The following is a 12,375-nucleotide window of genomic DNA, read 5'->3' on the forward strand; positions in this document are numbered from 1 at the left end:
AGGCTGAGAGCTGAGGATCATGGCTCAAAACCTGGCCAGGCTGACAAATCTGAGAAACTTACCTCCAATTAACCAGTGATATGCCAGACCTGGAGGCATAATTCAAGTGAGAGTGCCAGCCATAAGTGAAAGAAACAAGGTGAGAATGTGGGGCTTGGAGTTTAGGCACTAGTACTAGAGTAGTATCAAGTCCAGCTCCCACCCCAGTGTATACTGCTGTCCTGGCTATTGTAAATACTGATGCCACCTGTTTTACACGTCAGTGTTGAAATTTAATCAATTCTAGTCACACAAGCATTGTCATAAAGAGAGGCTTAGAGCCCACCCCTCCTCCCATTTCGGGCAGCCTCAGGCAGCCCTGCTCCGCAGCCCACCCACCTCAGGCACTTCCCAGTCAGAGTCATCTGCAAGATCACTTAGAGTGCTAAGCTACCAGTCTGGCCTTTGCTTGTTCTTAAGTAGGAAGAATGGAAAGTACAGTTTAGCTGCCTTCTCAGTCTTTACCCGACTATGTGCTTGCCAGTTCTCCACAAGGCAGGCTGCCCATGGATCTCTACCATGCCCGCCATGATGGGCAGTCCTGTTCTGAAAGGAGCAGGCAGGGCAGGCCCTGGAGGGTAGCATCTACAAAGTCAGGTACCAGGGGGTGCTGGGTACTGACTTCAAAGAGAGGACTGCTCATTGAGAATGATGGTTTTTGCAAAACAGGAAATTTTACTCAGGTTACAAAAGTAGTGACAAACCACTACAGAAAAACACATAGCATAGGTTACAGCTCATCCTCTGAAACCGCAACAGTCACTGAAGATCCAGGATGGGTTTTATCTTCAGTGTTGAAAGTACATATTGGGAATTGAACTGTTTTCTGGCCAGTTATAGTCTACCAAATATAGCACTAACCCAAGGTGGACACGTGGCCAGCAATGCTGTCCCCTGCCCACTCCATGCTGAGCTAGACTAATGGTGTACCTTCTCTGAGAGATTTCTGACAGAAGAAAAAAAAATGCCATCTCTATCTCCTTCCAAGAAAGCCCACTGAACTGGCTTATGCAGAAAGGATTTCAAGCAAGCCTGCACATACACTTAGCATGCTCTAACAGCAGGGCAGTTCCTACTCTATTCCTAGCACATAGCTGATGTTCACTGGAGCTAATATAACAGGTGCACCGGTGCAGACAGCATCTTTGCCTTTGCAGCACTAACTCAAAAGCACACAGCACAGAATACTTTGATCTTAAGTGGGGGATCAATGGCAGTTCCATGACCATATCTACTAGGTTAGCCTGAGTTTTTATCTATAAAAATATTTTTTTCAAAAATAATGCCTAAGAGATTTCTAGAAAGTGGAACTACATGAGAACAAACAGGAGCCAGTGTTACAAGCACTGTGGATGTAAGGTATCTTTTGGGTAGAAGATATCTCTCAGCTGGTTCCTACAGTGGCGGACAGTGGCACGAGGATCTGGCAAAGTGAGTAGTCTTAGACAAAACCCCACTGTGGATGAAGGACCAAAACTGACCCGTGTGAAAGAGCTGTGCGCACACAGAGTTGTGCAAAGTCTGCTGGGACAAAGGGCTCATGATGGTGGGTTGTTTCACACTGTGGATACTCCATGTGCTGCCCTGGAGAGGGGTCTGGCTCTGAAGCACCTGGGAGATGTGTCTACATGGGGAAGGAGAGAAGCATGAGGGTGGCTGAATACAAGAAGGTGTTCCAGGAGAAATGGTCCCCATGGGTCAGGTCATGTTGTCTGTGACCCATCAATACTTAACATAAACGGCCACACAGCAGCGGTCTTTCAGAGATGCATGTCTGTGGGCATAACTGAAGTCTCTGAGCCTACCGGGCTGGTGATCTCCACGATGATCCCACTCTTTGCCTGGAGTGGGACCTAGTGACGTAGATTGTTCTGGGAGGCTGGTGTTGAAGATGATTTGCATAAGGACGTCACTACCAAGCCACTGCTTAAGTCTAGTCCTCGGCCTTCCTTTTCCTACAAGAGGGAAAAAAAAATCTTCAAGAGGCAAGGAACAGAAAAAGGCCTTTCAGGTTCAGGCCCTTGATTTTGGCATGGGGAAGGGAGATTACAGTGGCAGAGGGGGTGTGGACCCCCGGGGGAAATCCACACAAAGCAGGCTAGTTGGCCTTGGGTGCTCTTAGAAAGTGATCCCTCATCCAGGAGCTGGTGGCTCACGCCTATAATCTTGGCTACTGAGAAGGCTAAGATCTGAGAATCAATTCAAAGCTGGCCCAGGCAGGAAAATCTAGGAGACTTATCTCTAATTACTTACCAAAAAAGCTAGACGCAAACCTGTGGCTCAAGTGGTAGAGGGCTAGCCTTGAGCAAAAAGAGCTCAGGGACAGTGGCCAGGCCCTGAGTTCAAGCCTCAGCACCAAAAATGAATGAATGAATGAATAAATTCTCTTCTCTGGAAAACACTACTTGCAAAGAGCCTGTATTACAAGCAGGCCTGGTGGAGCACGCTCGTGGCTCCTCGGGGGACAGGGGAGGAGTGTCCTAGGCTGGCTGAGGCAGCTGGGACACCTTATCCAAAAAACCAAAAAGTGCTTAAATGGTGGAGCCCTTGCTTACTATGCAAGAGACCCTGGGTTCAATCTCCAGGCCTGCCAAAAAATAACAAAAGCTGAAACCTGAGTTGCAAAAGAAAGTGCGGAGATTCTATCTGCTCTTTACTTTTAGCCCTTCTGACTATTTAGGAACTCTTCCTCACAGCCACCCTGGGGGGCGGGGGGGGGCACCTGGGCCTATTTCTGCAGCACATGGGGCAGCCCCCTCGGCGGACACTTCGCTAGCTGTGCAGATGTTATAAGGGGAAGCATGATGGGAAGCAGGGGAGGCTGTGTTTAATACCTCTACTTGGAATTCTCTAAGGGGTCGTAAGGGGAGAGGTAGTCAGAACTTACTGCTCTGTAGTCCAAAAACATTTCTTTAAACGCCAGAAAATCAGTAAATGTGAGCAGCATGTCAAATATGTCACCAGCCACTTCATCTTTATGGTGCCTGCAAAAGGAAGGGCGGTGGTGATGTCCCATGGAGTGGGCCTCCCACCCAGGACTCGCCCCCAAGTGCGCTCATGGGAAGACACAGGAAGGAAGGAAGGAAGGAAGGAAGGAGGAAGGACAGAAATGGGTAAACAAACTCACTGTAATGTTGTTGTGAAAGCGGCCATGTTGAATCCAGGGATCCGCTCCAACAGCTGTTCTTCAATATACTTTTCTACCAGAGAAATCTACAACAGCGGAAAGGATCTTGCTTGGACCACGCTTTAGGGAAACAAGACTTCCTTTCAGAAAACCTGCCGCATCCTTGGCGAGCATCTCCTGAGAGCCAATGCTGAGTGCCAGGGGTACTAAGGGAGACAAAACCCAGCTGTCCTGGGTCTGCGTGGTACAGAGAGGGGCATTTGTGGGTAACTGTGCCATCACAGGATGACCCGCTCTAAGGCAGGTGGAGAGGGCCCCCAGTAGGGATCCCACAGAAAGTAGGGTATTCTCCCCAAATAACCCTGCTTGTGAGATGAAGTCTATGCACACAGAAAACGCACGAAGCACAGGAAGAACACAGTCACAGTCCTGCCAAGCTGGCTTTCCCCATGCTTTGTGTTCAGAAAACACAGTCCTGGAGGCTCAAACTTAGTCTTAGGTAGATGAATTCCAGGGGGCCCAAAGAGGCTTTGGGTACAATGTAAAGCCTGAGAGTGAAGTGAGGGTCCTGTGTTCTAGTCTTGTTTTCTCACACTTAGTGACTCAGGTTGTTCTTACTTTTACATGAGTACCGGACTAGATGATAAAGAATACAGTGTTTGAAGAAAGTTAATCAAACTGGGTATGGTGGTAACACACCTATAATCCCAGCTCTCTGGAAGGTAAGAAAGGAGGATGGTAAGTTCCATGCCAGTCTGTGCTACATACCCTCAGTCTCAAAAACCCAAAGGCTGGGAATGTAACTCAATGGAAGTGTACCTACCTAGCATGCTTATGGCCTGAAGTTAGAGCCTTAATACTGCAAAATAAGTAGGTTAAAGAAGCACTTAAGGCTAGGAATATGGCTTAGTGGCAAGAGTGCTTGTCTAGCATGCATGAAGCCCTGGGATCGATTCCTCAGCACCACATACACAGAAATAGCTAGAATTGGCAACTGTGGCTCAAGTGGCAGAGTGCTAGCCTTGAGCAAAAAGAAGCTCAGGGACAGTGCCCAGGCCCTGAGTTCAAGCCCCAGGGCTGATCAAAAGAAAAGAAGCACTCAAATGTAAGTTTGTTGAAGTGGTATGCTACAATTGAAGGCAGGATTATGGTAAAGCCAAACTTCTCTTAAGGGAGAAGTCTGTAATCTCAAATATTGCCTGAAAGACTTTTGAAAAGCAGCCTTTTTGTTTTTTGTATTTTGCCAGTCATGGGCCTTGAACTCAGGGCCTGAGTACTGTCCCTGGCTTCTTTTTGCTCAAGGCTACCACTCTGCCACTTGAGCCACAGCGCCACTTCTGGCCTTTTCTATATATGTGGTGCTGAGGAATCGAACCCAGGGCTTCATGCATATAAGGCAAGCACTCTTGCCACTAGGCCATATTCCCAGCCTCATGCAGCCTTTTGAAAAAAGCTCAAATACTGTCTGAAAGACTTTTGAAAAGATCTGAAGAAAAAAAATGAGCGAGGGCAGATTCTAACCACAATCCCTGGCAGAATTCTGCTAGTATATTAAAAAGATGAGCAATTCATTTCAATCAAGCATTTCAATGCTTGATTTTATATCCAACTTTTAAAGAAACTCAAATCTAGTAAGAGAAGCACAAATCTCTACTTACATATTCGTTAAAAATGGGTGTGTAGGTGAGTTTATTCTCTTCCGTGTCTTCAAACTCCTGGTAATACTTGTCCATGAAGTTTCTCTGTAATAACTGGAACTCATCATCTGAGCCACAAAGGGGAAATGTATTGTTTTTCAATGGAGACTAAAAGCCATTTGGATTTATGAGGGGGACAAGTACTGCCTTCTCAACAGCCTGCTTCTAAAGAGGAAAGGCTAGGATTCAAGAAAGGCTTAAATGGGACATCAGTGTTAAAACAGAACAATCAGTCTTCTTTTTTGGTAAGAGGGCTGGAAATGTGGCTCAGCAGACAGTATGTCTGGTAAGGAGCAGTGTCTGAACAGGTTCTCTAGAAACCTCTAAGTTCCCATGAGAGAGCTGAGGGGTGAATCATTCATATTTGAGACTTTACAACCCTGACCTCTACAGGACCTGAAGGGTCACAAACTTAAGTCACTTCCATACTGCACTGGATTAACCTATATAGCCAGTAACTGTAATTAACTTTTTTTCCTAATTCTCAGAGAACATAAAAGACAACACACAAAAAGTTCTCTCAAGTTTAACTTTTTTCCTTCTCCATATTTGCTTAAAGCTCTGGGGCCTATTACTGCTTATCTGTTACTTAGGAGGATTTATTAAGGATGCCAAAGGAACCTACAAGTGGGAACTTTTCAGCTCAGAAAAACAGAATCAGCTACAGTGTGACCCTTTTTGTTCTTCATGGACATGTATGGGTTTTATGTTGTTTTATAGCATAAAAATGCTAGAATCCATCTAGTACTGGTAGCTCACTGTAATCTTAGCTGCTCAGGAGACTCAAATCTGAGGACTGAGATTTGATGCCAAATCTGGCAAGAAAGTCCATGAGACTTATATCTTCAATTAATCTCCCCGCTCCCCATAGCTGGAGGTGGAACTGTGGCACAAGTGGTAAAGCACTAGCCTCAAGCAAAAGAAACTCAGAGATAGTACTCAGACCCTGAGTACTTCAAGCCCCAGGAATGGCACAAAAAAAAAAAAAAAAAAAAAGCCCAAACTCAAGTCAGGCACCAGGGACTCACAGTTGTAATCCTACCTACTCAGGAGGTTGATGCATGAAGATCTGGGTTCAAAGCCAGCCCAGTAAACAAGTCCACGAGATCCTGATTTCCAATTAACTACCAAAAAGCTAGAAGTGACAGTGTGGCTCAGGTGGTAGAATGCTAACCTTGACCACAAAGCGCAGGGGCAGTGTCCAGTCCCTGAGTTCAAACCTCAAGACAGACACACACAAAAAGGAAAAATAAAATAAAAAAGCTAAAACTTAAAACTATTTAAAAACCACAGTACTTTGGGCAATAAAGCACATCAAAACTCCCAGAAGCCTCAGCAAGAACACAGAGGACTTTATGGGCTGTTAACTGAATATGCTCCCTTGTTTTGAGTACTATGCTGTTTCTAAGATGACTCTCAGTGTAGCTCACTTGATATTGGGTTGTATCCTATTAAAACTGACACGGAGCTTGAAGTTCTCTCTTGTTAGAAAACTTTTAAAATTAATTTCAATGTACAAAGGTCTAAGAACTAAAGAGAACACAGGTCAGGCTGCAGAATACTTTACCCATGATAATGTCTTCAAGACATCCGACCACAGCATCAAATTCTGCATCAGAGGCAGAAGAGCTGAAAAATAAGCCAGGATTAGATGTTGATTCAAATATTTTTATTTAATTATTTACTTGCCAGTCCTGGGCCTTGAACTCAGGGCCTGAGCACTGTCCTTGGCTTCTTTTTGCTCAAGGCTAGTACTCTGCCACTTGAGCCACAGCGCCACTTCTGGCCATTTTCTATATATCTGGTGCTGGGGAATTGAACCCAGGGCTTCATGTATATGAGGCAAGCACTCTCGCCACTATAAGTCATATTCTCAGCCCCAAATAATTTTTTTTAAAAGAAAGTCATTCCTAGTAGGAGTGGAAAGGATAGCAAAATCATTATCTTTTCATTCAGCTTCAAGAATTAGGAGGGCCCCTGCCTGGTTTGGTGGCAGATTGGAGATAGGGAAAAGCTCAGAGGCCTGACTTAACCAATTAAAAAGCTGTGGGCGGTGCTTCATCATCACACATCCTGGGGAAGTTTTTATTGGAGAATCTATACCAAGGCAAACAAAAGCAAGATCCTATAAAAAAAAAAAAAAGAGATTGGGTATGTGGTTCAAGTGGTTCAAACCCCAGTACCTCCTTCTTCCTCCCTTCCTCTAAATGAGGTTCAGGAGTTGTGGCTCAAACCATAATCCTAAGTAACTGGGATTATGGTTTGAGGCCAGCTGGTGGAAAAATGCAAGACCCTATCTGAAAAATAAAATGAAAAGGGTTGGAGGCGTGTCTCAAGTGGCAGGGGCTCTAGGTTCTGTCCCCAGTATTGCCAAAGAGGAAAAAAAGCATAATTACTTTGTTGTTGTTCAGGCCCAGGGCCTGGGCACTCCTTGTCCCTGAGCTTTTTGTGCTCAAAGCTAGCACTCCACCATGTAAACCACACCTCCACTTCAGGCTCTTTTAGTGCTTCTCTGGAGATAAAAGTCTCACGGACTTTCCTGCCCGGTTGGCTTCGAACCACGGTTCTCAGATCTCAGCCTCCTGAGTAGCTAGGATTATAGGCCTGAGCCTCGAGCACCTGCCTGCCGGGCCCACGATTACTTCTGATCTAAAATTTCCAACAGAGGAAAACACCCGGGACCTGCAAGTTGGACGTCTTGGCTCCTCCTTCATAAAACTTAACACCACAGACGCATCAAAGGGAGCGGAGGATGGCGTGGGCCTTTCCAGGCTGGGTAGAGCTCGTATCCCGTGCGGGGTCTACTCACCGCATCTCAGCGATGGCACCGCGCCTGGCACGGGGAGACTGGAGGGGAGGGCGCTGGGGTCGGAGGTCGTTGGGGGGTGGGGGCGGGGGGAGGGCAGGAGCGGGGTGTCCCTGGACCGCGGGCCACGCCTTGCGGCCCAGTGCGCCAGAGCCCGGCTGGGATTGTGATGGAGGTGTGACAGCGCCCCGCACCCCCACCCCTAGGGGACCCCCTGAGCGCCCGTCCAGGCCCAGACCCGGCCTCCGGCCACAGTCACTCACAAGGACAGCGCGATGCTCTCTTCCTCCAGGGCGTCCATCGCCGCGGCGCCGCATCCACCCGCGCGGGTGAGCAGGCCCGCCGCCACCTTCTCTACTCCGCCCGCCGCTCCGGCTCGGCCTCCGTTAAGCTCCGCGGAGTCCCCACTCGCATGCAGGGCGCGGCAGGCCCGAGGAGGCCTCACTGCCCAGCCGCGGGCCCGCTCACGGCGCAGCTGGGTCAGCGATCACGCGCGAGACCGAGCCTCGGGTCCCGGGCTGCAGCTCAGCGCCCGAGGGGCCTCCACGCGCGGCCACGCCGCTCTACGCGCGCCGCCACAGTGGCCAAGCCGGTCCGAACGTCCGTTACCAACCGCCGCACGCTGCGCCCCGCCCCCCGTCACCATGGCGACCGCCTCCTCGGCTCGCGACAGCCAATCACAGACGCTTTTAGCCTCCGCCAGGGGCGGGGCAAAACGGAGAGAGGAAGTCCGGGAAAGAGAACGTCGAGGAGCGATGCCCGTCCTTGTCAATCACTTGCTGAAGCCTGGAGAGGCTCGCAGGCTGTGTAGTGGGCACATTTCACCGGGCCCGTATTTTATGGGAAAGGAATCGAAGCCAAGATCCTCAGTTTCTTCACATGGGAAGGTAGGAAAAAAGGACACGCTACGTGGGGTGAAACTCTTGGAAATTGCAGCATAATCTTTGCATCATAAAGATTATTAGGCTTATTATGGATATAATTATATAAGCCGGAAATTGACAGACTACTTTGGAGCCAGTGCATCAGAAATTGAGCAACTTTTCTCCAGGAGAAGTTTCATCCAGAATGCTAAACTTTGAAAAGAAAGGATTCCCTGGAGATCATTTCTCAGTTGGATCATTAAACATTATTTCTCTTAGGTTGCAATGATGCCTTTTGGTCGAATGTGTTGTAGGAGAACTTAAAAGTATGAGCTAAAGGTCAGAAGGCCAGCTTGAATGACACAGCCAACCTCTTTGGGTGAACTTAAGTATGTGTTCTTCAGAGAAACTCACTTGTTTCCACCAGGCAGAGACTGCATAAAAGCTGGTTTGCTGCCAGGCGCTGGTGGCTCACACCTGTGATCCCAGCTACCCAGGAGGCTTAGATCTGAGGATCATGATTCAGAGCCAGCCTGGGCAGGAAAGTTCATGAAACTCTTTATCTCCAATAAAGTACTCAGAAAAAAGCAGCAAGCGGCACAGTGGTCCACAACCAGGTTCAGTTTAAACCCCAGGACAGGCACACACACACACACACACACACACACACACACGAAAAAAAGAAAGGGTCGCTGAATTACCAGTATGGTAAACTGACTATCTGTTGTAAATCCTCATTACCTATTTTCCTTACAAACCACACTGGTTTCTGGTCTCCAAAAGAACTTACCTACTAAGTTCTGAGGTCAGAATGAATGAAAATAAATCAGTAGATCTGTTTTGTTTATCCCTGTTACAAACCACTCAATCTACTGGTGTAAAACAATTACATTCTTGCTACTCTGCAGCAGGGCTCATCAGGAACATGGAGCCAGAAACCCCTTCAGAGGAGCTCACTCACATGGCCTGCAAATTAGTGTTGGCTGTTGCTAAGAGATCAGTGGTGGATGTGTATATATGTAGCCTGAATTCCTCTCCATAGAGGTCTTTTTGGGTTTTCTTACATCATAGTGGCTGGGATGAAAAGCAAGCATTTCAGGGACTGTCAATCCCTTAAGGGCCTGGAATTGGAAACTGACATAGTGTCATATTTTGTGTTAGTAAAGTACATATACAATGTACCCAGATTTAAAGGTCATATACCTTAAAATGGTGTGTGTGTTGGGGATTGAATCAGAGCTTCCTGCTTGCTAGGTAAGTACTCTACCACTGAACTACACTCCGGATCCTAAAAACCTGCCACCGTACTCAGCTGTTTCTCTTGAGATGGAGGCTTGAGAACACTTTTTTACTTGGGCCTGCCTCAAATGGAGGTCCTCCCATTTTGTCCTGAGCACTTAGGATTTACAGGTGTGAACCACTGGTGTCCAGCCTTAAACCTCATTTTCCTGAAGGTCTTGCTGTCACCCAGGGTGACCTCAAATTTATGATCCTCTGGAATGACAGGTGTGAATAATCACACCAGGCTTTAAACCACATTTGCTGGGAAGAATACCAAAGAATTTGCAGCCATCTTTTAATCTATTTTTACCATATCTGGCTGTAGGAACAAAGAGGGATAAGGATAATAGGTACCTGTTTACTTAGGCCTTTACCAGGTAGTATACTACGCTAATTTAGTTTCCTTTAGAAATGCTTTGAGGAAAGGCCAAAACCACAACCTCTGTTAAGAGAATATTACTTTATTTAACAGATGAAGGCCTGGTAGGCACTGGGTAAATTCAACTGCAAAGAATATTACTCATATTATATTGCTCAATGCCTGTCATTACACATACTCTTAGAATATGGGGTTTTTCTGCTGGAAACAATACTGGCTTTTTCCTCCCACAGATACATTTCAAATTGAATATAGCTAGATGATGTCTTTCTATTAATTTTTTAAAAGATTTTGTGGATTAGCATTAATAGTTGTAAGAGATGTTTTCATAGACACATCATGAAGATGGTTGAGACCTAGGCCAAAATTTCTGCTTCTAAGACTGAATCATTGCTTCCTGGCACTCTAAAATGACATGCTTTTCTTCTGCTTTATTCATTCAGAAAACCCTGGCACTTTATTCCCCTCCCTGCCCCCAACCTTATTTTCCCTATGAGTCACTGGGGAAGTGCTGTTACTTAATCTACCCCTTCCAGCCTGTAGCAACATACCAACAGTCAAAGCCTCTCATTTAATTTCTCTTAAATGGTCTCCTTCAGTGCAGTTATCCATTTGCCAATTCCTCCCTTCTCCTCTGTGGAGGAAGCAAATGTCTTTCCTTTGTAGTTCAAACATTACACTTTTGCTTCCTTCCTGAGTGGTTAAATCAATTTTACTATTTTAGTCTTTTACTTTTGTAGTCTAGAAGTTAGGAATTGAAAAGCAAACCGTCTTAGGACCAAAGGTCCGGCATAAATTTATAGAATGCTGATAGGTTCTGGTGTTCCTTTGGTTCCTCACAGATTATCATCAGTTAATTTCATCTCTTTTTCTCTCCAGAGTTTTCAGGCAGCCTTCAGATGGACTATTTTAGCTTCCTTACTGGTCTCTCCTTTTCCATTTTGTGATTCTTCCATCTCATTCTCCAAATACAAGCAAGAGCCACCTGAAATTGTCAGATTACTTCCACAAAGTCCCTTTTTATTTTCTACTAAATTTTGGACAAAATAGAAAACTCTTCACAAGCTTCCAACACTAGCACATACTGTTCTTTATTGACTCAGCAGAGACAAGACCTTCCACCACATCGCAGCTTGAGTTCTTGCTTTAGTGAGGTCCTGGGCCTGTAATGCAGTGCTAACCTTGCTACCCAATCCTCAGTTCATCTGCCTGGCTGTGGCCTTCCTCAGGTTCCTTCTGACAACCTCCCACACCCAGCTAAACTTACATAGAGGTCTGCCTTTTTCTTTAGAACTATATTCTCAGTCAGGCACTGGTGGCTTACACCTGTAATCCTAGCTATTAGGATGCTGAGATCTGAGGATAGTGGTTCAAAGCCAGCCTGGGCAAAAAGTCCCTGTGTGACTTTACTCCAGTTAACCACTCAAAAATGAAGTGGAGCTGTGGCTCAAAGTGGCAGAGTGCTTGAGCAAAAAAGAGCTCAGGGACAGCACCCTAGCCCTGAGTTCAAGCCTCAGGACCAAAAGGTAAACAAACAAAAAACAAAACTATTATTCTTCCTTCAGGGCATTAACAATTTATCACAGAAAACAACAACTACCCCCCACCCCCACTCCCTCCCCAAACATAAGGCTGCATACCCAGGCAGGGCCCAGGGTAGATTAGGAGCTCAGTGAAGACCTAATGAAGAAAGTGATTAAACTTCTTTAGTGTGTGTGTGTATGGTGGTGATAGCGAGCCTAGGGCTCTGAGCATGCTGGGGAAGTGCTCTACCCCTGTGTCCTTCAATATTCAGTTCTTATATGATTCTCTCCTACTCGGAAGAGTAGGGACTTCAGCAGAAGGCACCAATGAAAGCTATGAAACCTTAGTTAAAAAAGGCAACAGATGTTTTATTCTTCAATGCAAATTACTGTATTCACCACAAGCTAAAGAGAAGAACATATATTTCTATAGATGTATATTTATATATATATATATGTATTTTTGGATTTATGGAAGACTAGAGACATGGAAAATATCCAGCACCCCAACAAGTACAGCCAGGAAGGAAATCAGCTCTGTAATGGACAGGTTTAATGAACTACAAACAAGAAGGGTGGGAAAGGAAGAAAAAATGTGCATTGAGTTTAAGACACTGTAAAACTCAGAAGACATATTTACTATTCAAGTATAAACTCAGT

At 46.0% G+C, this 12,375-nt stretch overlaps 1 protein-coding gene across 1 annotated transcript; it reads right to left on the reverse strand.

Moving 5' to 3' along the window:
* Positions 1 to 697: 697 nt before the first annotated feature.
* Positions 698 to 8,285, reverse strand: LOC125358407 (ADP ribosylation factor like GTPase 2 binding protein). The gene is made up of 6 exons (XM_048355523.1): positions 7,933 to 8,285; positions 6,431 to 6,492; positions 4,825 to 4,931; positions 3,167 to 3,252; positions 2,927 to 3,023; positions 698 to 1,994 (listed from the first exon to the last, which is right to left on the reverse strand). Exons 1-6 carry the CDS (start codon positions 7,968 to 7,970, stop codon positions 1,893 to 1,895), a joined length of 492 nt encoding a protein of 163 aa, XP_048211480.1. The 5' UTR covers positions 7,971 to 8,285; the 3' UTR covers positions 698 to 1,892.
* Between the last annotated feature and the right edge of the window lie 4,090 nt (positions 8,286 to 12,375).

The sequence above is a fragment of the Perognathus longimembris genome, chromosome 10 (genome assembly GCF_023159225.1).
Source record: "Perognathus longimembris pacificus isolate PPM17 chromosome 10, ASM2315922v1, whole genome shotgun sequence".
Classification (NCBI taxonomy): Eukaryota; Metazoa; Chordata; class Mammalia; order Rodentia; family Heteromyidae; genus Perognathus; species Perognathus longimembris.